A 26,405-nucleotide genomic window follows, 5' to 3' on the forward strand; every position below is an offset into this window, starting at 1 on the left:
TGCTATCCCCAAACAGCTGCTTTTGTTTATTTGCCACAAGCACACAATTAAAGCTTAAAGAAATGCTCGTAATATTGCTTCATCCCACAATACAGCTCAGCAACTTGGGAGTGCTCCTTGCACAACACTGCGTGCTTGAAAACAAAGCAGGGAGGGATAAAACAGAAACCAAGCTGGAGCACTCTCTCGTTCTCTGTTCCACATTGTGTTTCCTAAGGCCATGTACACGTTAGTGCAGTGTTTCCCAAACTTAGATCTCCCGCTGTTTTTGGACTACGATTCCCATCATCCCTGACCACTGCCCTCAATAGCTAGGGATGATGGGAGTTGTAGTCCAAAAAACCCCCAAGTTTGGGAAACACTGCATTAGTAGCTTGAAACACAGTGAGGTTGTTTCTCCCCGCTGTGTTTCAAGTCCTGTTCTCACTTTTCTCTACAAACCAGAGGGGGGGAAGGGATGTCGTCACTTGATGCCTATTACCTGGTTTGTTTCCCCACGCTGAACTCCCAATTCACTGAAGCTGTTACCTGTGCACATGCAATGGCATCCAGAACTGTACATACCTCCGCTTAACCGCAGCTTCCATTTTCTAATTGGGTGAAAGCTGGTTTGAGGGAAAGTGCATCAGGCTGGGAATATTTCTCAAGAGGCTACAAGATACCTATGAACTGTGGCTTATTGTCATGCTTACTCGGTTTCCCAGTGGTGGGAATGAGCTGGAGCAAGAGTATGCGGTAATGTGTACACAGCCTAAGTCTTGTGGGAGCACTCCCAGACCATATTGCGATGTAGAAAGCAGCCTTTTAGTACATAAATATTTCCACAAATTAAGCTACCTTGATGGAAACAAGTGCTCCCAGTAAAAGAGGCATTTCATGCTTTCGCAAAAAGGCGCTGCTCTGCTTATCAAGTGAGAAGGTGAAACTCCATTCCCTTTGAAATGCAAATGCGTTACACACATACAATGAATGTTTAAAATGGTCTCCAGGTAGCATACGAATCTCAGATACAACTCAAAAGGTATAGTCAGTTTAAGGTCAGCTCCTTCTGGAGAAGACTTTCTGCTTGCCTGTCAAATTGATAGTTAGAAAAATCCAGGCATATATCATGCATGGGGCTTTGCTAAACTATAGACACTCGTGTCCTTTTTTAGGTAAGGCCAAAAAGCAACAGGAACTTAAAAGATGCTGAGACACCTTGGCTGGGTTCACCTATAGCTCTGAGACCACCTTTTGAAAAAGTTGTGTATAGGCACAGTTTGAAACCTCACAGGTATTAAAAATATCTTCCTATATTCCTGTTTATTTGTGGGGCAGGGCACTATTCGTTGCTTGGCAAGGAAAGAAGATGGATCTTCTGTGATGCACAGAAGGAGCACACAACTTTCAAAGGTGAAATGGAATGGAAAAATAAGGATGGGGTCACATGGCAGGGCTTTGGTGTGAAGGGGAAAGTGTAATCTTGCATCCGTTAGGTTCCCTCCTCCTCCACCACCATCTTCTTAAAGACCATGTGAGTATTTATCCAGTCCAGAAATAAGACATCAACCTTTACAGAATAAAAAAACCTCTTAAATAATTCTACTGGATCCAACTTTAACCAGCTTCCTCAGAAAAGCAAAGATCATTGACTTTTGGTATGTCTATGGGGAGTATGTTTGTGGGGAGGTGATGAAAGATAAGCAACCAGAAAGGGGGGTTCCCACAGCACTTTCTCCCAATTCCAAATATGCCCATGGATCCAAAAAATGTGATAAACCGTAATCCGGGGATTACTTTACTTACACTTTGGAGCCAGGGGATACAGAAAGGGCATGAAGATTTTGTAACTGCCCCACAATGACCACAAAACTTGAGCTGTTTGTATCGTATCTGTTAAGAAGAGACAAAAACAAAACAAAACCCTGCATCAGGCACTTGTAATAAATACATTTGCAGTTGACAAGGAATAGCCTGACTTTTCACATGCGCCAACTTACCGGAGTCCTATTTGCACTTGAGGTGCCTCTAGAACTGTTGTATCATCTTCACTATATGCAACTTCTTCACTATCGTTTGGTCTAGAGGAGAGAGGAAAAGAGGTTGAATAGCCACAGCAGACCAACATTTATACCTTTGAACAGTAATATACTTTATTTATTCTATACCAAAACTGTAAGATTGTTCCAAATGCACTGTTCAAGTCAATGCTTAGGATTTTTCCATTTCATATGTAATGTCAAAAAGTGATGACAGAAAAGAGCTACTTCCTTGTGGATCTAGGAAGGAAGTATTGCTAAGGTAGATCTCACTAATGGCTAATTATTGAGGATCCTCCCTTGAAGGGTCATCATCGTTTATAATTGCTTGTATGCGCAAAGAGAGAACAAAAATCAATAGAAGGACTAGAAACTCCCCCATTCATACATGCTTGCAATTGGCCTCAAATTGTATAAAATTGTGTTTTACCCTTCAGTGTTTATTAGGTCACTTATTCTGATTATTATAAAGAAATGTGCTTTGAAACAAGAAAGAGCTTTTTTTAAAACAACAAATGAAAAGTCCTCTGTTCTTGAAAGCATTGCATTGGGTTGTTAGATTATTTTTTCAGTATCTACAAGTAGTATCTTCTTTCTCCTCTTTCTGTGCTAACATGAATGAATGAATGAATGAAAGGCCAACTATGGGAGCAATTTTAAGTCTCAGCAGCAAGGCAGAATGTGGCAACAAAACCATAGCTGGCCCAGAAGAAAAGCTCAGATCAGGCCCATTGCCAGTAACTAGTAAAGGTAAACGGACCCCTGACCATTAGGTCCAGTCATGGCCGACTCTGGGGTTGCGGCGCTCATCTCGCTTTATTGGCTGAGGGAGCAAGCGTACAGCTTCTGGGTCATGTGGCCAGCATGACTAAGCCGCTTCTGGCAAACCAGAGCAGCGCACGGAAATGCCGTTTACCTTCCCGCCGGAGCAGCACCTATTTATCTACTTGCACTTTGACGTGCTTTCGAACTGCTAGGTTGGCAAGAGCAGGGACTGAGCAATGGGAGCTCACCCCATCGCGGGGATTCGAACCGCTGACCTTCTGATCGGCAAGTCCTAGGCTCTGTGGTTTAACCCACAGCGCCAGTAACTAGACCACCTTAATTAAGTTTCAGTGGATCCTTAGCTGATCCGGTTCTGTCCCTTCTTCTGCTCCCAGTGATGTTACCTTATGCGTTTGATGAGCACACCGGGGGCTCCTGCAGATGCTCCAGTCAAAAAAAGGTTTTCAGATTGGTCTGCATGTAAGTTAATTACTATTAATACTAATATTTTAATCCTGACTTTGAATTCTCAGATGTTTCGACAGTACACTAATAAATTTAAATTAGGGATATGCAGTATGGTTTTTGCAAAGTTTATATTCCTTTTATATTATTATTACATATTTATAACCTGTCCTTCAAGCCAATGGTTTCAAAATACCCAAAAGATTACAACCCTGCAACCCCTAGCTATACTTGTTTCTTATACAGTACTCCTTTGGTCCCCTGGTTGATGTTTGTTTCTGTGCAGTTTTAAAAATTCTTTGTCCTTTCAATCCACAGTCTTGGTTCATCCACACTGCACTTTAATATGATTGGTTGTGGCAACTCACATTATTTTGGTAAGTGGCATCTGAGAGACACCATCATGTCAGGTGCAGCATTGTGACACTATTGACAAAATGACATAAGTTTCAATAGCCAGTAAGTGTGGGCAAATGAGGCTGAGGATTGTGTGGGCAATGAAACAGCAGGGGAAGCTCATCATCAAAATAGTGAGAAGGTGTTTACAATTACCCAAATGAGCAAAGGGAGTGGGGAACCAATACAAAATGAGATAAATTGTTTCGACTCAGCCCCACATACTATTTTTCAAATTGTTGCAAAATGCCTGGACATGACAGAGCCAGATGCTCAAATTTTAGTTTTGGATAAATGGAATTCTGCCTTAAACTTACTGTTTTACAGAAGCTTCGTATACACCACTGTCTCCGGCCATGGACTCGTCAGATACTGCAGCAGATACACACCCTGCCTTCTCCTCAAGGTGGTGACTTACTGTTCTTCTTGGTAAGTCAACACCTAAGTAGGCAAGAAGGAAGACAATCTTTGTTTTAGCTTCTATCAATCTGAAAAGCATATACACAAAGCTCTAAAGTCACAGCCAAGTTGAAAAGCATCTTGGGCATCAAGCAGAGTAACTCGTTTCATCACAAGTCATTTATTGTTATTTACTGAAATAGCACCACCCCTTTTTAGATCCAGAACTCCCCTTTAACCCCAACCTACAATTACATAGAAGAGAGAATGTGTTAAGTGCATCTTGCTGTTTAGGGCTGAAAAAAGCTACTGCCATTACAATTGTCTTTTGTACAACCATTAAAGGTAAAGGAGGACTATCTTGCTTTGCATATTATCACAATCTCCCCACTTCTCCCCCCCCCAAAAAAAACCAATACCCCCACCAAACAAAGAAAATGGGAATGCTGGTGCCCTTGATGTGACCAATCTCAGTCTGGGAATGATCCATTTGTAGGTTCCAACATGCTAGTGGAAAACCAATGTATTGCATACTTTCATTAGTGTTTTTGTGCAAAACTAATCAGCTTCATAGCCTAGCACCGTTATTAACTTGCCCATAACAGTTTCCCATCAGCATTATTCCAAGTCCTTAGCTACAAATGAATATTCCCCACCTTTCAAGTTGGCCACCACATTCTATTTGAGACATACTATAAAGCAGTGTGCTTGACAAGCCTTACAAATGGAACATCTAAGGACCAAGTTAGAGCAAAGGCCCCATTCAACTTGGCCAACAAGTGAATCAGTCCCCACACTTAGCAATTCGGACAGGATTGGGGAACCTATCCTTTGCCCTATCAAAGGTTACTAAACCACAGACAGGGCGAATCAACTGGGGGACTGGTTTTTTATGTGGCTCAGTGGCCCAAGAGATGGCTCTGAAAGTGCAGATTGGGTTGGCTGTCAGATGTCCCAATCTGCATCTCCAAAACTCACCACAGATAGGAGACTGCCCAGCACTGGACAACCTTACACCTGAGAAGAGGAAGCTCTGAAAGTGCCGATTGGGCAGGTCACACCTGGATGATGTACAATTTCAAAGGTGTTGCTCCTCTCCCACATAAAAGGAGCTTGCAGAATGGGTGACAGATAGGAAGAAGGCTGCCCAAGTGCTTCAGGTCAGATGACATTAGTTGGCTGGCCACACTTGAATTAAAATATCATACAGAAGAAGAAGAAGAAGAGTTTGGATTTGATATCCCGCTTTATCACTACCCGAAGGAGTCTCAAAGCGGTTACATTCTCCTTTCCCTTCCTCCCCCACAACAAACACTCTGTGGGGTGAGTGGGGCTGAGAGACTTCAGAGAAGTGTGACTGGCCCAAGGTCACCCAGCAGCTGCATGTGGAGGAGAGGAGACGCGAACCCGGTTCACCAGATTACGAATCTACCGCTCTTAACCACTACACCACACTGGCTCTCTACAGAATTCTTCCTACCAAAATCCCTGTAAGAAATTAATTCTAATTCTGCCTTCGTTTCAGCAGTGATATGTTCTGCCGAATGTGATATGATTCTACTATCAAAACTTAAGGAGAATCTTTAGGGCCAACCACCTCTTAATTTCAATCTTCAGCTCACATTCATGAGCTAGAGTTTCCTGCAGAGAGCAAGAAACATTCACTGTAAGCAGCATCCTGTAATATAATAAGTTGCAAGGCTGAGGAGTCCTTTCATCTGCCAAGGAGCCAAGTGTATTGGTATGCATTACGCCCCCCTCCTGAGTCATGACTTTACATCTTGTTAAGATGTTTAAATTTTAAGGCTTCAGATTAGAGGATTGATTGCTGCATTTCTCCTTTCATTTGTAGCAGTGGGGATGCTTTTTCCTTGATGATGAAGTGCTTTTTCTTCCACCACTTTGAGAGGGGTGAAGGTGATGACATGATTTATTGATTACCCCCAGGAATAACCGCAGCAGTCTGAAATCGACTTTGACAATGACAGAGGCTGTCTGTGGAAGAACTTCATGGTTATTCTAACTCTGTTACTCCCAAAGATATTTGGCATGGGAAAACCTATGTTTGAGGACAAAGCCCCTGCACCATATAAAGATGCAAGAGACAGCAGGCATGGGTGTTGCAAAAATAAAAAAAGTCAAAGTCAATGGTGGGGGGGAGAGAGAGATGATTTCAATGAGGGGAGAGAGAGAACTAAGCACATGCTTAAATTTCTCAGTGAAATCAACAGAACTAAAAGCAGCTAACAATGAAACTAGATATATACAGGAATTTCAGGAGTAAGTTCAATGCAAATGAATGATCAAAAGGTACAGTATGCACTTAGGGATTTGCCTTTCCTATGTGCTACTTAAAGGACACACAGTGAATTCAGTTGCAGATAAACAAAGCTGATATAATAGAGATTGTAGATTATACATAGAAGGATACAAGTTACAGAGTAGCTTCTTTATAACCTACCCAATTCACATTCAAGTAGTAAAATATGCTTAGTATCAAGAGAATGATTAAGCTTACCAAATACATTGGTACTACAGTTGTAAAAAGCAGGTGAAAGCTGCAATTCTATGAACACTTACCCATTTAAACTTAGTAGAACTTACTGAGTTACTCTGCATAGAACTGCTCTGTTAAATGGCAGATTGAGTACTATCGGTAAACCTCTCCCCTGCTCCCAATTTAAACTCAAAGTTAGGATTACAGATATCCCATTTTGCAAATGAAAGAAGAGTTATTTTTTAAGGAAAGTAAATCCTGTCAAATTCTTATAGCCCTTGAATGCTTTAGAGATAAAGGACCATTCAAGCTGCCACAAGAAACGTACATTTAGGGACCACTCAGCGTACATATGACAACATTTGTTAGAATAAAAATTCTGCCAATTGGGAATGCTAGTAATACAATGCAAGTAATACAAAGTATACACAGGCTCTCGAATCTTTCCAGTACAGTCGTACCTTGGAAGTCGAATGAAATCTGTACCGGAAGTCCGTTCGACTTTCAAAATATTCAGAAACCAAGGCGTGTCTTCTGATTGGCTGCAGGAAGCTCCTGCAGCCAATCAGAAGCCACGGAAGCTGCATCGGACATTTGGGTTCCAAAGAATGTTCGCAAACCAGAACACTCACTTCTGGGTTTGCAGCGTTTGGGAGCCAAAACGTTCGACTCGCAAGACGTTTGGGATCCAAGGTATGACTGAATTTGGGAGAAGGGCAGAAAAACATTCAGAGTTATGGTACACCTATCTTCCACAAGATACAAGCTCAGACTGAATAAGGGGATAATTGTTTCTCACTCTTATCATATGTAACAGGGATGGGGAACCTTAGGTCTGCAGACAAAAGTGGTTCTCTAGGTCCGTTTCTATCTGGCCATTAAGAATCTATCCTGAAAATACATCTCTCGTGTGTCAAATGCCAGGTAAAGAGGTACGTCTTCACTATTCCCTGAAAGCTGTATAGTGGAAGTAGCAGAGGCACCACTGTGGGGACTGAATTTCACAATTTAGGGACTGCCACAGAGAATGTCCTCTCCAGGGCTGCTTATTGTCCCCAAACTTCTTAGGGTGGCAGAAATACGAAGAGAGACCCTTCCTCCTGATCTTAACAGGTGGATATGTGCATGTAAAAAAACCCCAAACAAACAAACAATCCGTTCTAGCCTTTTGTAAGCTAGGATGTAACATAGTGTAACACAGAAGCCAACTCCTTAGGGATGAGGTCCCTTCGGCCCCCCAATAAAATATCTGAGGGGGCCACCCCGCAAAGTTGAGTGGAATTCCCATTCAAATAGTGTGTATGCGTGCCACATCATGTAATCGATGTGTTACCTGTTCCCCAGCCTCTGAAAGGTTGTCCATGAAGGAATACAACCCATGGTCTGAAAAGGATTCCCTATCCTGTTAAAAGGAAATTTGTACAACACACCCTTTATCAACTTCAATTTGTCTGCATCTTTGCACAGAACTAGGATATATTTTCCCATTTGTCTGGCAATAGGGAAAGGAAAGCAGAATAAATGGATTTTTGAATACTGGGAGCTATAGGTACATGTTGGATCAGAAACTAAGTCCAAGTGACAAGAATAGGAGAAAGTATGTAAATTGCAGACAATCCCCCTCAGGCCACATGTAGCCTCAGCCAGGTTACAAAAAACTTCCACGGTATTGCCAATAAACGCCTTTATTTTTAAACCATTTCTTCCATTACTAGTGAGCGGTTGAAACCTCCACAAAGTTTGAGATATAAAACACAACTTATTCCAGGTTCTGACAGATGCATCAGATAACCACAGTGAGGCAGAATTGAAGGTGTACAGATGTCCAGTTTTCTGAGCATACATGTATGGCGTCGTGCATTAGAATTTGATAGCCATAGCACTGGGAGAAAACTAGAGAAGATTACAGCTTGCCAATAAAAGTCTCGCATTGCACAAAGCAGACGCATACAACCACCCCCTCCACAAGCTGAGCGAGAAGAAAAGCCTCTTGCTATCTTAAAAAAAACAACCCAAAACCCCGACCCTGCTTTTAGCCATCTGCAGTCCTTACACTTTTGGCAAGTTTGCGATAAGCTAGAGAATGTACTATTTCATATCAAGTAAGCTCAGCCAAGTGTGTTAAGCCTGAGTTAAGCACTGAAATACTGTCATTCATATTACAAATAGATTTTTCTTTCTTTACTCAGGCAACTGAGCAGATGGCAGACAGTCAGCTCTGGGAGCCCAGCTTGGGCAATAACAGCTGGCTATCGATATTGTATGTCATGAATCCACTTGGGCTGCAACCAGCATTCTTTGCTACAATGGTCTATGCCATGAAACGAGCTTCAGTTACCACATTAATCCAATACTTGACCAAATCAACTTGACAGCCAGTGTGGTGCAATGGTTAGAGCGCTGGACTAGGACCTGGGAGACCAGGTTTCGAATCCCAAACCGAGGAGGAGAACCACGTGACCACTTTGAGCTACTTTGGAGAACAGGTGTTATATGAATTTAATAAATAAAAATAACTTGCTACAGCTATCCAAAGCAACTAACAGTGCCAGCAACTCTTCTCTTCTGGAACATGCCTGCTTCAGAGCACATTTCAGCCTTCCCCAACCATGTGCCCGCCAAATGTTGTTGGACTCCAATTCTCATTAGCCCCAGCTGGCATGGTCCATGATAAGAACTGTAATCCAAAATACCTGGAGGGCACCAGGTTGAAAAAGATTCATTCAAAGCATAGGCATCAAAGCACTATATAGTAGGAGATGTCAATATCTATGAAGGAATGCCTAGTCCCACATCAATGTGCACAAGATTGCTGAGCAGGGCTTTGCTATAGGGGCTACTGTCATTTGAGGTAAGTCCAGGAGCAACAGGAGAGAGAGCTTTCTTGATGGTAGTTGCCTATTTATGGAAGTGCATCTCCAAAAAGGCGCACTTGGTGCCTCCTTTGCTGTCTTTTCAGCAGCAGGTAACATACTATTATTCTTTCAATTAAGTTCTAACTATTTTAATCTGCTTTTAAAAATCGCTGGTGCTTATTCTTTTTGCTTTGTAGCTGATTTGATCATTATTCTGTTGTGTTGAGGAATACACTGGGAAATTCCTTCATTGAAGGTATTATAAAAGAAAGAAGGGATAGATGGATGGATGAATAAATACTAACAAAATTCTCTCTAACCAGGTCAAAATGCTTGTGAAGTTGAACACATGAACCAGAAGGTGGCAGCAATACTGTATGTAAGAACATGGGGAGGTGGGAGAGGAGAGGAGGACAGGCTTTGAACGTGTAGCTTCAGCTGAAGGAATCAAGGAAAGACGGCAAGTGAAGCACAAGAAAGGTATCAGCAGGAGCTGAGACACAGCATCTCTCTCTGTATGTGTGTATTCACACACACATGCCTCTCTTTCTGTTTCTTTATCCTTCTGAGACAGAACTTTGAAAGGAAACCTTATCTCTCTGGATCTAAAAGCTGCAAATCATTTTGGTCTTGGAAACACAAATAAAGCTCTTGATGCCAGAGAACAAATCCATTCACAACAAACTCGCAAGACATTTGCTAAGTTCCCAACAGTCAGCTGCTGGAAAACTGTAGATGGTTTGGTCAGTTAGCTAAAGAAAACAACAGCACACCACGGAGTGCTCTTAAAACAGTTTTAACTCATTGTCTCGAATGACTTGGCATGCACCAGGGAAGAACTGTAAAGGCACTGCCAGAAATTGCCTTAACCCAAAGCCAGAGTCCTATGCTAGAGGACAGAATATTTCAGAAGAGTACGGGTACCACCCACTTTTGACGGTCAAGCTCAGCCTGGATTATGAGTCTCTCTATCTGCACTCTGAAAAAGCATCTTAAAAAGCAGAGACATCACCTTGCCAACAAAGGTCCGTATAGTGAAAGCTATGGTTTTCCCAGTAGTGATGTATGGAAGTGAGAGCTGGACCATAAAAAAGGCTGATGCTTTTGAATTATGGTACTGGAGGAAACTCTTGAGAGTCCCATGGACTGCAAGAAGATCAAACCTATCTACTCTTAAGGAAATCAGCCCTGAGTGCTCACTGGAAAGACAGATCCTGAAGCTGAGACTCCAATACTTTGGCCACCTCATGAGAAGAGAAGACTCCCTGGAAAAGACCCTGATGTTGGGAAAGATTGAGGGCACAAGGAGAAGGGGACGACAGAGGACGAGATGGTTGGACAGTGTTCTCGAAGCTACCAGCATGAGTTTGACCAAACTGCGGGAGGCAGTGGAAGACAGGAGTGCCTGGCGTGCTCTGGTCCATGGGGTCACAAAGAGTCGGACACGACTAAACAACAAAACAACAATCTGCACTCTAGAACCCCTGTGGGTGAGTTGCTTAAGGCCTCAGAACGGCGAACGTATTCTATATTGACAACTCAGGTTCCAGGACAGTCCTGTTCTGGAAAAATGGCAGCCCAGTGATCTTCCTGGCATAGCCTAACTACAAACACTTCAGGTCTAGATACTTGTCAGGGCCTTCAGCTGTAAGTGCAGCCCTGCTGGGCCAGACCTTGGGCCAATGCAGGTCAGCATCCTGTTCTCACAGGGGCCAACCAGATGCCAATGGGAGGCCCCCAAGCAGGACATAAAGACAATAGCACTCTCCTCCCTTGCACTCCCAGTAACAAAGCCACCATGGACAGTCACCATTGATAGCCTTATCTTATTTACCAATCCCTATCCACCAGGTTGGTCACCATCACTACATACTGTGGTAGCAATATTCAATCATTTAACTGTTCCGAATCTTCCAACATTCACCTTCCTTGGATGACACCAGGTCTAGTATTAAGGGAGAAAAACTCTTTATCCACTTCCCCACCTCGTGCGTAATTCTACACCTTTATCCCATCATCCTTTACTTGCCTTCTTTTTCCTACACTAAAAAGGCTATATTGCAAACTTTCTTAATGAGGAGTCGCTCTAGCCTCAATATCGTTTTGGTTGCCATTTATTAATTTCCCAGCTCCGCAATATCCTTTTTTGAAGGGGCAACGACCAGAATAGTACACAATACTGCAAGTGCCGTCACACCATAGATTTGTATAATGGCATGATGGTATTGGCAGATTTATTTTCAGTTGCTTTCCCAATGACCCCTAATGTGGAATTTGCCTTTTTCACAGTCATTTCGCACTGGGTCATTTTCATTGAGCAATCTCCCACGAGCATTTCTTTGCTGGTCAATCACCACTAGTTCAGAGTGTATATGTGAAGTTAGGATTTTTTGCCCCAGTGTGCATTACTTTAGACTTGTTTCCATCTTAATGCCCCTTCATTCAGTTTAGAGAGATCCTTTCGGAGCTCCATGCAATCCCTTTTTGTTCTTACCACCCTGAACAACTTCTTGTCAATAACAAAGGTGGCTACCTCACTGCTCAACCGCAGCTCCAAGTAATTACTTGTGTACTGCTTTATGGATTATTCTGGTAGTCAGCCTGTCCACTTATCCTGTGGTCTCCTTTTCTGCCTGCTACTTTTCCAGTCATCCACTGCCCATCTATCTGGCTGTCTCTCAATTTACTTCTACCCCGCACTCTTGTTCTAGCTTTTTCCTGGTCTACGATATACCCTGCCATCCATTTTCTTGAGCTTTGTTATGCAGCCCTACTTCTCACATTCTGCCCAGTTGCCCTTATAGGATCTGCCCCAGCATTGCATTCCAACTCTACCTCACATCTTGCCAGAACTCATAATTCCTGTCTCAGCTGCCTACAGTCCCCTGCTAACTGTGACACCGCGAGTTAAAAGACAGCTTGTTGCTCTGAACGTGTGTATGTGTGTGTTTCATTTCCAGGATTTAAGTACTTAAAATTATCCCCCCCCCCCAAAAAAAAAGAATGGACATTTGTGTGTACAAATAGCAAGATATACCCATATGTTACAGGTAGGCCTGACCCTACTTATTTACCTGTATTTCTTGAAGGCGACATGGTTTGCCTAACACTTTCATGGAGGTCTTTATCATCCACCGATGACTGAGAAGATGCTCTGGCTTCAGAGTTCAACAACATTTGGTTCCCACAGAGGCTAATGCCTGCAAAGTCACTGGGTAAATCACAGTCCTCAAAGTCTGTGGCGAGATGGTGCAATGGAGAGTCTTGAGGAGGCACTGAGAATGCACCTTCTAAAACCAAAGGTGATCCAGGAGGGGACAAAGAGGAAAGGGAAGATCTTGAAGACAGCGATGTCACTGATTTTGGAGGTTCAGTTAATTTTGGTGCATGGCTTGCTGCCAGAGAGCTGGAAGAATCGCTGTAGTCCATTCTCCCATGGGAATTGACCACCTCATTTTCATGAATTGTGGTAATAGGGCCCGAAGGAATGTAACCACATTTCTCTTGCAATATGAAGTCCAGTTTATACTGATAGTCTAAATCTGTAGGTTGTTCACCTTGGTTATAATACAGATCTGTAGAGCTAAGGGAATTCAGCGACCCTCTGCTGGACGTATTCAGAGACCCACGACTGGATGCCAGGGACCCCAGGCTGCTCCCTGAAGACATAGATAACGTACTGGCTGAAAGACTGCAAAAAAAGAAAGAAAGAAAAAGATTGAGCATTCATTTCAAACTACTATGTGTCCAATTAGTCTCAGCCCACAATAATGGATAAAGTATGAATATATAGTCCAGTCAGGTCGTAAAGGTGTCAAGTGCAATGACATCTGAAAAAAGGACAAATGTTACAATTTTTGGGGGTAGAGCCTATTAGTCTGATAACAGTTTTTGGAGGCCAGTTAATTAACTATACATCATATTGGTAACAATATGAGGATGTACCAATTATAGCGTAATTTTAGTGTTTAAGCTCATTTTTTGAGGTTTTGTGTCCAAGAATGGTCATAATTTCACAGGATATCAATTTGTTCACAATTTATGTGACAGCTTCCCTTATCAGTTCTTTTAGTTCACTATTTGGGACACTCCATTGTTCCCCCTTGGTAGGTAGGTAGGTGACATGGAACACGTACACATAACAGAAATTATCAGGACCTTTTAAAAATTTCCACTGTGACCACCTCTGCATGCACAAGACCTTGTTCAGCTAAAATGTGTCTGCTAATCTGTTTTCCCCTTTCCCCCTGCCCACTCTCATGCAGCTGCAATGCCTTGGAGAAGACGTGTGTTGACAGCTGTAACAGCTGTTTCATATAGAAGTTGCTTCTGCTCTGCGGAGTCTGTGGTCTGGGACACAGGCTGTGGGGAGCCAAATATTTATTAGGAGGTACATTAAATTTTTGTGGGGCATAAAAGTAGTTCCCAAGTTAACAAAATTCCACCCAAAACAAACTAGTACTATTTCCAACTGGACATTTTCAGAGCTCTGTTGGACAAACCTCTATTTTTCTCTTGTCAATAACAACAGTGTAAACAGAGCAACCTTACCTTTTAAGTTGCAAATGCAAGTTAGTAGTTAGTTGACTAGTTTCTTCAAGTTTTTTAACTAATTTATTCCTTCGTTCTTCCAGTTTTAACCTAAAAGATACAAAAATCATAGTTATACTTAAAAACTCTTTCGACTTCATTATTCAAGCACATAAAATACAATTCTAAAAACTCTTGCTTCACTGCCACCTTGTATTTAAATACTGTAGTTTAAACAGCAGACAAAGTTCCCATAGAACCCTAATTTTCTCCTTGCTGGTCAAAGTGACAGCAACTGAAGGAACTCTAAAACAGCTTTGCATTGGCCGATAATGTGTGCACAAATAATAACTGATTGAGCAGTATCTGTTAATCAGATATTTTTTTTAAAGTTTCCATAGCAATGTCATTCTTATGGCCAGCTGTTGCACATTTGTTTAATAGCAACCTTGTACTAATGAGGATCTATGGCAAGATGGCCCATGCCTTTTCTAATTTCTGTGTATTTTACACAGTACCTTAAAGCAACTGGCTTCATTTTAAAAAAAATGTTTCTGGCCCAAATTGTGATATGCCCCTGATAAAGGCTATAATCTTGTTCCGTTAAGCTGCTCAAATCCCACTGACTTCCTTTTTTGTGTTGCACTGCAGCCTGAATAGCCAGAGGTGGACAGAGAGTAGTGTTCAATAAAAACAAGGAATAGAACAACTTAATCAGCAGGGCTGCAAGGAGATATTATATATTATTTATATTTATTAGCCACCTTTTTCAGAAAAGGAAACTCAAAGCCATTTTCAAAAATGAACATTAAAAACAGGCAGGAATAAAACTGATAACCTGGGTCCAGGGGCATTTAAGTATATGGAATACTGACATAACAAAAAATATTTTGAATGCAGTATTTCATGATGTAAAATTTTATTAATAACTATTAATACACACTATACATATTAGGCAATTGTGGCTCCATATGTTCCACTGAGCAACTAAGCACATTCCACAATGGCTTCTTCTTCAGCATCCGATGACTGTTTTAATGTGTTGGGGCCTCCAGGCTTGTGGGACCCCAGGGTAGTTAGTAAACTGAAACTGATGCATACGGAAGCTTTTTTAAAGGAGGGCCACGGACCCACGGGAAAAGTTAATTGGGGCTGGAGTCACATATGGATAGAGCCTCCCCTGCCCTCCCCTCTCTCTCTTGTTTGTGGTCACCAGGACATGGCCCTGCTCCAAGGGTGTGGTCTCTTCCTTGACCTCATGCTGCACCTTTGAAACGCAGCATGAAATTAGAGACCAAAGGAAGTACCTCTGCTACCCCTCTCGAACCTAGAGCTGACCAGGAGCAGCACAGACAGACTGGGCTTCTTTGCCTCTGTGCCTGTTGGATGGCTCCAAGGGAAAGGCTGTGTGGAAGGAAGTGCATGCTTTTACACACCCCCTGGAAGCAGCACCCAATGTTCCAGCCCAAAGGTGTATTTATAGAGTCTGCTGCCCTTGGCAGAAGAGATTGGCTGCCCCTGCTACAAGGAGTTTCAGGGCAATTTTCACCCTTCTGCACTGTTGCTCTTCAGAAATGCTTTTTCCCCCCCAAAAATGATCCAACAGAATCATGTGCAACATGTAAGTTTAGATTACCGGTAAGTAAAATTAATGTAAAGTTGTTTAAACTGTATAAATCATTCCAATTACAGAATAAAAATTTCTGTCACAGAATCTCTGTGCAGTTCTGTTGTTTTAACAAAAGGCTAAACTACAGCACCTTCCTACCAAAATAGTTAGTTTACCTCCCATCTTGCTCTCGCTGGTTCAGAAGAAAAGATTATACCAATAGTGAACAAAGAAAATGGTTGTGGAAGAAAGGCATGAAGAGAAAATAAAGACCAAATGAAATGCATCTATTTTGGCTTTTATACTGTTTCTTGAGAATTTTGTTGCTCTGAAACATAAAACCAACAACGAATGAAGAAAACAACTGCCATACATTTTCACAACTTTGAAGAGTACAAGAACTGCGGAGACTGTAAAAAGCACAAACATTCAAATAACATTCATTGATGTTTAAGAAAATGCTTTGGACCTTATGCTGCCTCATAAAGATTCAGATGATACTTGCTGCCAAAACCATGATCCAAATTCTGATTCACTGCACATTCAGTTTGTTATCCAAACATTCCCATGCATATCTAAAAGATTCATATAAATGTTAAATATGGGGTAAGATGTTTATTTATCAGCGTAGGATTGCTGCAGTATTTTTGCCAAATGTACTTCTAAAGGAATCCTATCACTTAGCATCCATGTTTTTGAAGCCTGATGAAATCTAGGCTAAAGGTTTCACAGCCCTGTTTTTAATGGTGTTCTTATATAAATTCCACATGTCATATTAAATTATTTCTTTTTCCCCAGTGCTGTTTAACAGTTTCCAAATTTATCCAAACCACTCTATTCTTTTTTTAGCTGCTCCTTTGCCTTGGAATATTAAGATATTCTGAATAAAAATTACACTATTCCCCTTTCACCTGAAAAGTTTTAAACTTGTTTTAGAAACCTTTCCTTTGGGAGTCTCCTCTCTGAAATGTCAGGTAGAAGACAAGGTTTCAGATGCATAGACCCCCATCGAAGATACTGCTCTGCATGCAAAATACATACAACGGTGGGGGGAAGCTTAGCACTAGGGTTTTTCTTTGTGATGCAGACATCTTAAGGGAGGCCCTCTTTTTAAGTGCAGCATTTAAATACAGGTTGAAGTCTATTTCTGTTCAGCATAATGCTCTAAATGGTCCATTAGAGGAGGCCAACAAATGACAAAAGGGAATGTTTCAGTGGATAGCTTTGAAAATTGATCAAAATACTAGGTTTATGTGTTTCCTTGCTTCTGTCCTCTGGAAAATGTCCATTTTCTGCAGCAAACATGAATATAATCCATGCAGGCATTATAGTATACCCACAATGTCTTATTGGGCAAAATGCACATGACACAGGGAGATCTAAAACTCACCTTCATATCTCCCTCCTTCTCTCATGCTTTCCCCAGTACATCTTTGGAGGAAGGGGCTGCATTAATTTGATCAGACAAGTAGAGCGGTGGGTGGAGATGCTTAATCCGTTTCGTTGGACTATTTCCCCAATATAAAATGCATCCTCCAGGTGCTATTTGATCCATAGGGGGACGTTTTAGGCACCTCCCTCCCCTAGTGCCTGGAGTGGAAATCAGTACAGATGAAAAGTGTAAAACTTGCCTCCCCACTTGCATCACTTTCCTGATCCAATTAATGGTCCTCCCTTCTTCACAGTTGTATTGAGAAAGAAACAGAGGGATCAAACCACAGACCTCTCGGTGTCTTTGGCCCTTATATCAAGCAATGTTTAATAGATTAAAGGTTTGCTTCTTATTCTACAATACAAAAAAACCATATAAATGATCTTTGAACAAGAGCAATTATCCTCGGGGAGGTTTAAACCGAGTTTTTGGTGGTTTGGAAGTTCCAGTTTGCATATGCAGTCTGTTTTTGACAAGGGTTCTGGTGGTACGAATCCCTACAGCATAGAAAAGAGTTGTTCGGCTGCATTTTACTAATTATGAGTTTTCTGCTTTGCCTTTTAAATTTGGTGCACCCAAGCCCTTGAAGAAATAAGACTATTTAAAACAGCCTTAACTTTCTTGTAAACCACTCAGAAGTTTTATTACAATCAAGAGGAACAGGAATTATTTTGTTAAATATAATAAATTTAGAAAAACACTAGAAGTTAGAGGGGTTTGTTAGCTTGGAAGTTCCTGCTCTGCCATTTGGATACGGCCCTCCTCAATTCCTTGAATAAATAGATTTTAAGGGCAGCAGGAGCTGGATGCTGCTTTATTTTATTTGTCTGGAGACACCTGCTTTATAATTGTAATGGTTTTAACAAGGCAGCTAACATTTCTTAGGAAGCTGAAAGCAAATAAAAATAAGCAATTGCTTCCTCAGTTCTGCTCATAACACTTTCTATGTCTGAAAGGATGAATTCTTCATTTTATAGGCTGAAAGAACATTCGTGTTCCTGAGAGTGGGTTAACACTTATTCATATATTAATACTTTGATTTAAAATTTTCTTTTTAATAGGTTGGCCCGCTCAAACACATTGCACTAAATGTAAAGTATCCAATTTAAATATTTTTGGAACTGTGTTTAAATTACTGGCCAGTTAATAGAGAAGCTATTTCAGGAAATTTAGAAAAATCAAACACACACTGCTGGCAAGCAAGGTCTAGTATATGCATAACTTCATCTCAGAAGTCTGGAGTTTGGCTCTCTTTCAAGACTTGTGGCAGGGGTGGTAGAAGAAATTTATCAGGGCATGAGAACTGGGCATCTTCAGATTTGCTTTGGGTTGAAGGGAAAGCAAGCAGTGGCATTACTTCACAGGTCTCAGATACTTTAAACTAGTGTAGTGGAATTATGAAATATTTTTGAAAACTATCCCTGCTGCACTTTGCACTAGCCACAGCTTCTCGACTTGGCTTAAGGGTAGTGCATTATGGCTGTCCAATCATGAAGTTACTAATACATGAGTCACAGTGGCAAGGCTACCCCTGTCCAGGAATGATTGCAATAGGAGCTATCAGTTGGAGCTGGTAAAAGACAACTCCTAACCTTTACAGTCACAGTCTTCCAGTGACAAAGATGGATCAAGGAGCAGTGCAAAGCTACACACCTGCTTTGAAGGCAGCAAAAACCAATGCAGAAGAGGCATACTGTCTGAGTCCCAGACTCGGGAACTAGCCACCCACAAGACTACCCCCGTTGTCAGGATTCAGATCCAACTTTCTGGCCCTCATTGGGCTCATGACCAAATCCAGGCACCAATTCAGCACTTCCATAGCTCACCTGATTCAGATGTAACAGAGAAGCAGAGCTAATGACACTGCACTGCAAATCCTCTTATGAATGAACCCAACAGCTTCATACAGATGTTAAATAGCATTGGGAACAAGATGCTTTCCTGAGATACCACATAAATTGCCAAGGTGAGGTAGAGTCATTGAATGCAACTTTCTGTCACCAGCTGCGCAGGTAAAAGAAGAATCATTGCAAAACAGGAGCTCTAACTCCCATCTTACACAGCTGGTCCAGATTAATCCGATGGTTAATGTTATCAATGGGACGCGGGTGGCGCTGTGGGTTAAACCACAGAGCCTAGGGCTTGCCGATCAGAAGGTCGGCGGTTCGAATCCTGCGACGGGGTGAGCTCCCATTGCTCGGTCCCTGCTCCTGCCCATCTAGCAGTTCGAAAGCATTTCAAACTGTGAGTAGATAAATAGGTACCACTCTGGCGGGAAGGTAAATGGCGTTTCCGTGCGCTGCTCTGATTTGCCAGAAGTGGCTTAGTCATGCTGGTCACATGACCCGGAAGCTGTACGCTGGCTCCCTCGGCCAATAAAGCGAGATGAGCGCCGCAACCTCAGAGTCGGTCATGACTGGATCTAATGGTCAGGGGTCCCTTTACCCTTACCTAATGTTATCAAAAGCTGCTCAGAGATATAGCAAAACCATTAGGGCAACCAAGGATGATTAAGTTCTAAACCCACGAATGAACTCAGACTGAAATGGGTCTAGATAATCACTTTTCTCCAAGTATGCTTAGAACTAGGCTGCCACTACTCTCTCCAGCACCTAGTTCAGGAAAGGGGCATTTGTGATCAGGCAGTAGGTTTCTAATACCTCAGGATCCAGAGTGGGAATGCATCATCATCTCTTTCAAGGTGGCAGACAGCGTCTCCTCCCACAATAAGCTCACCACACCTTGGACCCCCTCATCAGTGCCTCCTGGATAGCTTGAATTAGGCATGTCACGCCAGGGTCAAAAGCTCAGCGGAACAGCTACAAACACTTTGTTCACATCCTTGGACCTCAAATACTGAAACTGATCCCCCCAAATTAGACAAGATGGTGCATCGGACACCTCATCAAGACCTTTCAAAATGCAGAGAAAACTTATAGAAAACCTAATAGTATTTACTTGGCTTTCTGTTCCTCTGTGGCTAGGATAATACCTTGCCATAGGCAGAACTACGCCAAGCAGACAAAGGGCTTGGATTTGAAAAGCATTAAATTAAAACATCCCCATAAATGTAGATACACACACTTGGGGGCAGAAAGCCACACACCTATTAAAATATATTTTTGTAAGGGAAAGAATATGTTCATTTGTATCTGTAGATGCTTGAATATACCAGAACCTTTAGGCATAAAAAAATCAAAAAGCTCTAGCAAAAAAGGTACAATAGATCCTTTGCTTAAGTCTGGTGAAAAACAGAATTGCTGTTTTTCTCCCCTTGGTTTTCAGCAATGATTGAGGGCTCACTCAATCCTCTTTCCTTTGAGGTTAACAAGGATTTTTCTGAACATTCTTAATGGTTGCATCTTTGGCAGCAGAGTCCTATAAAGGAGGCTCATAGTAGCTTTTCCCTGGCAAATCCAAGCTAGCTTATTAATTAATACTCTTAAATTCAGTGACAGACAAAAGCTAAGCTAGACAATTTTCACTTTGTGCTTGATATGTACAAAACACTGGTTTACAGAGTTAGCATATACCTCCTTAAAACTGGGTCTTCCCTTTCTGACACTGAACTTAAGACTACTCAATTATTGATACAGATGGGTAGCCGTGTTGGTCTGCCATAGTCGAAATAGAAAAATTCCTTCCTGTAGCACCTTAAAGACCAACTAAGTTAGTTCTTGGTATAAGCTTTCGTGTGCAAGCACACTTCTTCAGATACACTGAAACAGAAGTTACCAGATCCTTCTATATATTGAGAAGGTGGGGAGGGGTATTACTTAGAAGGGTGGTGGGAATCGGAGATTGGCAGATAGCTGAGATGAGCCTGTTGACGACTCTTAACGACTGTAATAGGTCTTACAGGAAAAGGCAAGGGGTGAGAAGGTGAGAAATGGCTTAGTCATGTATAATGAGATAAGAATCCAATGTCTTTGTCAACCTCTCCTGGACAATGACAGTTCTCTTTCTCAAGCTCTGGGAGGAAGACCTTTCATTGCCTACAGACAGCCACCCAATCTTAAACAACTCCTAACCCACAATAATACTACAACCAGACTTAACACGGACACTGGCACCAGAGCCTGCAATAAACCCAGATGCCAACTTTGCTGCCACATACACCCGGACAACACCATTACTGGTCCCAACAACATCACACATACCATCTCGGGACTATTTAATTGCTCCTCGTCTAACATTGTGTATGCCATCAAATGCCAACAGTGTCCTTCAGCTCTCTATATTGGACAAACAGGCCAAACCTTACGCCAAAGAATAAACGGACATAAATCTGACATCAAGAATCACAAAACAGAGAAACCAGTAGGAGAACACTGCAATCTCCCAGGACATTCTATACAAGATCTCAAAGTAGCTGTTTTACTACAAAGGAATTTCAGAAATAGACTGGAAAGAGAAGCTGCTGAATTACAACTCATTACCAAACTTAAAACAATGGAGAAACCTGGTTTGAACAAAGACATTGGATTCTTATCTCATTATACATGACTAAGCCATTTCTCACCTTCTCACCCCTTGCCTTTTCCTGTAAGACCTATTACAGTCGTTAAGAGTCGTCAACAGGCTCATCTCAGCTATCTGCCAATCTCCGATTCCCACCACCCTTCTAAGTAATACCCCTCCCCACCTTCTCAATATATAGAAGGATCTGGTAACTTCTGTTTCAGTGTATCTGAAGAAGTGTGCTTGCACACGAAAGCTTATACCAAGAACTAACTTAGTTGGTCTTTAAGGTGCTACAGGAAGGAATTTTTCTATTTCAATTATTGATGTGATGGTTACAATTATTATTAAGTACCCGTCTCAGGGTGTGTTACCTTAAGACGCAATATTAACAACAGTTTAAAACAACTTACAATCACAAAAATAAGGTGGGTCCTAAAAGATATATACCTCAAGGTTTATAATGAAGGTACCAGAAGCACCTCTGTGAGGAAGTTCACAGCTTAGGGTCTGCCACAGAGAATGTCCTCTTCTACGACACCACCCCCTGAGCCTCTGAGGGCAGAGAATTTACCAAGAGGGGCTCCTTGCCAATCACAGCCTCCAATATGGTCCTAGGGAAATTCACATGAGCATTCAGGAACCCAGCAGATTCCATCACTCCCTGTGGATGGACCATGTCGATGGGTTGCCCACCCTCGGAGAGTGGGTAGCTGCTCAGCCCAAACCTCACCAGGGAATGGTCTGTGCATGACAACAGACTCAGAGTGACCCCACCTATCAAATGAGTATTACCAATCAGCTCTGAGGTGAAGACCAGGTGAAAGGTATGCCTTGCTACATGTGTTGGACCATTGATGTACTGTACTGAGACATTCCCATGGTTGTCATGGAGGTCATGAAGTCTTAAGCGAGCCCATTTGAGGCAGCCTCAGCATGGATACTGAAGTACCCCCAAGACCACTGAGTGAGGGTTCTCCAACACCACATCCAAGACACCAGCTTGGTCAGGCAGGCTGCAGAACAGCAGGGTGAACAGTGCAGTAGCAACATCCCTTTTCTATCTCTCTGATACAACACAACAAACAATTCCTCAAACCCAGACGCTGTGCAGATCAGTCTTTTTGTTGGCTTTTGCATTGGGAAGTCAGGGAAGCAAATCTGCCCCATCCCACTCTGCCACCCACGACTGGACACAGGGTTGTTCCCAATTGTGTCCTTCTGTTGATGCAAGGCTCTTTGATCCAGTGGAGGCTTCTGTAAACTGAAAGGGGAGAAGAGGTTAATCCCTTCTTCTCCCATATTTTCCAGGCACCTACCACACTGTTCCAAAGGGTTCTCTAACCCTCTTGAGCAAGGAATGAAGGAATCAACAACAACAACAACAAAAATCTCCAATAGCCCTTCCACTAAGGGCTCATCTACACATCTGTAGGGTCTGTGATTTATTCTGTTTGTCCTTTGACTTCTAGGCATGGGTCCTGTAGGTTTTTCCTTTCTCCCGCAGCTTTCCCTGGGAAAACTCACATTTTAGCACTGAACTGGAACAAATGACAATCGGGTGGATGGATGTTTCGATTCAGTGCTAAACCACAGGTTTTCCCAAGGAAAGCAGTGAGACCAAGGAAAACCTCTCAGACCAGTGCCTAGAAGTCACAGGACAAACGAAAGAAGCTGCAGACCTAACAGAAGTGTGAATGAACCCAGACTCAGGACTCCATTAAACCAGAGAGGGTCAAAATCCCTAGACTTTTTACGTGTATGGCAATAGCACTGATTACTGGGAAGAAAGGTCCCTTATTATATTTATGGCTGGGTGAAGGGTGACAGCAGCCAAGGAGAGACATTTTGTACACACCTAACATCAAAACATTCCTGCTTTGCAGGGGGGTTGGACTAGATGACCCTCGCGGTCCCTTCCAACCCTACAATTCTGTGATTCTATCTACCAGTACCCTGTATACTTAAAATACTTTGCTAGACATCACAAATAAAATTAGGCTGAAATTCTCATATAAATCCTATTGGCAGAAATTATTACGGTATTCCCCCCATCATTCATTAAGTGCTGGCCAAGTTCAGAAAGCTGATAAGCCATGGCATGGCTTGCAGTGGAAACGAACAGACCCCGGCAGTTGTACGTCTCCCCTTTTGAACTTAAAGCAAGACATTCGTTCATTCATTTTCTCATGCAAGCGCATGTGTAAATTAGTATCTCTATCAAGCGTAAGAGGTTCCAGTGCTGAAGCATTCAGGACAACATTTGCTGTGAGGAGTTCACACAGGTCGTGGCTATTATCACAAAACCTGCCAATGATGAATTGCGCTCTGCTGACTTCCTTCAACTATTTAACATCAGGTCTAGGTTTTCTCATGCTGGTCACAAATGCAAAACATAGAGCGTGGAATAATAGGAACTCCATGAGTTCTATCACGGTTTGAAGGTCTCCTCATGTTACTGCCTGGTGGACTAATAATAAATTTAATTAAAATCTACACAGAACAGCTACTGAAGGAAAATGGCCCATCAGGGCGCAGCTCTGACTCTAAAATGAGTATAAAGGTTAAACTGAAGAAAGCAGAACTTAATGTTAGGAGGAAGGAGGGGGGAATGAAAAGAGGGAAATCTTACCTCTCTGTAAGTTCGTCACTAGGTGCGCTTTTCACAGACAGCTCCTCTTCCAGCCTTTTCCTTTCTGTTTCCAGATGCTCCAATTCATCTTGAGTGCGTTTACATGGGGTGACAAACTGAAGTTCTTTCAGAAGCTCTTCCTTTTCATTAATCAGCATCAGCTTTTCTTTCTCAATATCCAGTGCCCCAGGCCAAGCTTCACTTTCTAACTTGGACAGTTCAATCTTTAAGTTTGCCATTCTAATCATATATGCATAAAACCCCCACACACACATTAAGGAAGGAAGAAGAAGAAAGTGCAGATGAGCAACAGGCCCCTAAGAGTGAAAAACAACACCTGGTAGAACAGAAACATATTTAGACTTGGCAAGTCAATGGGATGCAACTATCAGGGCGGAAGAATCAAACCTACTGAACTAAGAAGCCTTAGCAGCAAATGTATGCCATGATACTTTTCAGAGGAGGATGATCTTGGGCTAGATTGTATGAAACAGATCTATGTGTGGTGGAGAGCAGATGCAAACAGCCAGTGCTATTAGCTGCCCAGACCGGGACCTAATATTAGAGCAGGAACGACTCTTGTAAAATCTAACAAAACATATGTTAAAATCCAGTGCTTCCCCCCCCCCCCCAAATGTTTATGGGTACTCTCATTTCCCGACTCATATTGAAATACTGCTCCTCAATGAGGCCAAACTTCGATTCACAAAGTGTTTAGGGGTATGTGTATCCCTGCGTACCCCCAGAAAAAAGTGCTGTTAAAATCCTAAGTTTCATTTGGAAAGTCGGCTGTGCAATATGAGCAAGTCTATGGACATAGACCCTGATCAAATGTTATGCCCTCATGTGAATGAATGGCTAGTTGTGTCAGAGGGAGGGCAGACATATGAGTGGCTAGGGAGGCAAAGCTTGCTTATAAAACTCCCATTTCCCATGCTATGTAGGAGACCAAGTGGATCCGTTTGATCCCATTTGGCCCTCTGTCATCCCAGTCAATAGCTGGGAGGAGGGAAATGGCGTTATCTTGCAATGTCACCACACAAAAGGACAGACAGACAATGTTTGCTTTGTGCTTAATAATGTGTAAAACTTGATGTGTAATAAAACACTGGCTTAAATAGTCAGCATATGGTATCTTAAGTACTGGCATTTCTCATCCTAGGGGTAGTTTTAGACTGCCTGTCCCATTAGTCATCTGATAGTTGGGTTTATCACACAGTGAGTCAAATCAATTCCGTTTTTAATTTTTTTTAGAAACAGCTAATTTTGAGAAGGAACTCTCTTCCCATTATCACAATGTAAAAGCCGCTGCTTGCAAATTTTTCAGCTGTAGCACTCATTTCATGAAATTTGCTCTCAAAATAGATCTACCTTACCAGCTCTCTCCAGCAGGTAACAATCTTCCTTTACTTAAAGTCTTTCCCTGTTCTTTCATGTACATAGGCTGCATATAGGAATACTGCTAGTTTTTGTTTTAATTATACTGATTTTAAGCAACTATTATGAGGGATTTGTACTAAGCAATTATTTTATTTTTGTTTTGTAACATTTTAAAATTATTTATTTTATGCCTTACTCTACCTTGGGTAAAATTAATAGAGAGGTATCTCAGCAGTCTCCAGAAATCGGACATTAGCCAGCAAATACAACACCTCTGTATTTAAGCTCCGATAATGAACATTACAGGTTTATAAACAATTTCCGCAACACACTAAAAAAACTAGCCACCATTTTAATGGGCATAGCATTAGTTTGATTAACCAGAGAAAATACAAGCTAGAACAGACATGATACAAGAAACACCCTCCTTCTCTTGGACCACAAACACAAACCGAGCAGGAAACTGCTTTATAAATACCTTTGATTAGCCTTAAGATTGTGGAGATTTCGTGCACTCTACCTAAACTTCAGCTTTAAAAACTGTATAGAATTCAGGTTATAATCATTTGTATTTTAATTTCTTTTTTAAAATTAGTAGATCATCATTTGGAGTATGAAGTCAGTGATTAAATTCATTTTCCTCCAAAAATTATTTTGATTTGGAAGATGATAATTTGATTCAGAAGATTATTCAGGTGGATGATAATTATTTTGTTTAAGAAATCCACATGGAATATGTATATGGGACATTTTGAAGAGAAGCCTGCCTGACAGCCCAAGATTGATAATGGAATGCAGCAGCTTTATTCTCTGGGTCACTGGTTCAAATCTAGCCAACCTTCGTATTATCTTAAAGTAGCTGCTTTTGACAGCTGTTCAATGACTTACAAGATGAGGTGGCAGTCTCACAGGGGCTTTTTTCTTCACTGCAATGCTGACAGTTATCCGCTATTGTAATTGGCACCC

At 41.9% G+C, this 26,405-nt stretch overlaps 1 protein-coding gene across 2 annotated transcripts in view; it reads right to left on the reverse strand.

Moving 5' to 3' along the window:
• Positions 1 to 26,405, reverse strand: part of WWC2 (WW and C2 domain containing 2) — a 116,519-nt gene that overhangs the window by 25,713 nt on the left and 64,401 nt on the right. For both annotated transcript variants that reach the window (XM_081021689.1, XM_081021690.1), the window contains exons 9-14: positions 24,060 to 24,299; positions 13,947 to 14,036; positions 12,470 to 13,086; positions 3,962 to 4,085; positions 1,980 to 2,060; positions 1,786 to 1,872 (exon numbers count right to left, since the gene is read on the reverse strand). In XM_081021689.1, the coding sequence (XP_080877815.1) occupies positions 1,786 to 1,872; positions 1,980 to 2,060; positions 3,962 to 4,085; positions 12,470 to 13,086; positions 13,947 to 14,036; positions 24,060 to 24,299 (1,239 nt within the window). The remainder of the gene's footprint in view (positions 1 to 1,785; positions 1,873 to 1,979; positions 2,061 to 3,961; positions 4,086 to 12,469; positions 13,087 to 13,946; positions 14,037 to 24,059; positions 24,300 to 26,405) is intronic.

Source organism: Podarcis pityusensis, assembly GCF_964106645.2.
Source record: "Podarcis pityusensis genome assembly, chromosome: 9".
Taxonomy (NCBI): domain Eukaryota; kingdom Metazoa; phylum Chordata; class Lepidosauria; order Squamata; family Lacertidae; genus Podarcis; species Podarcis pityusensis.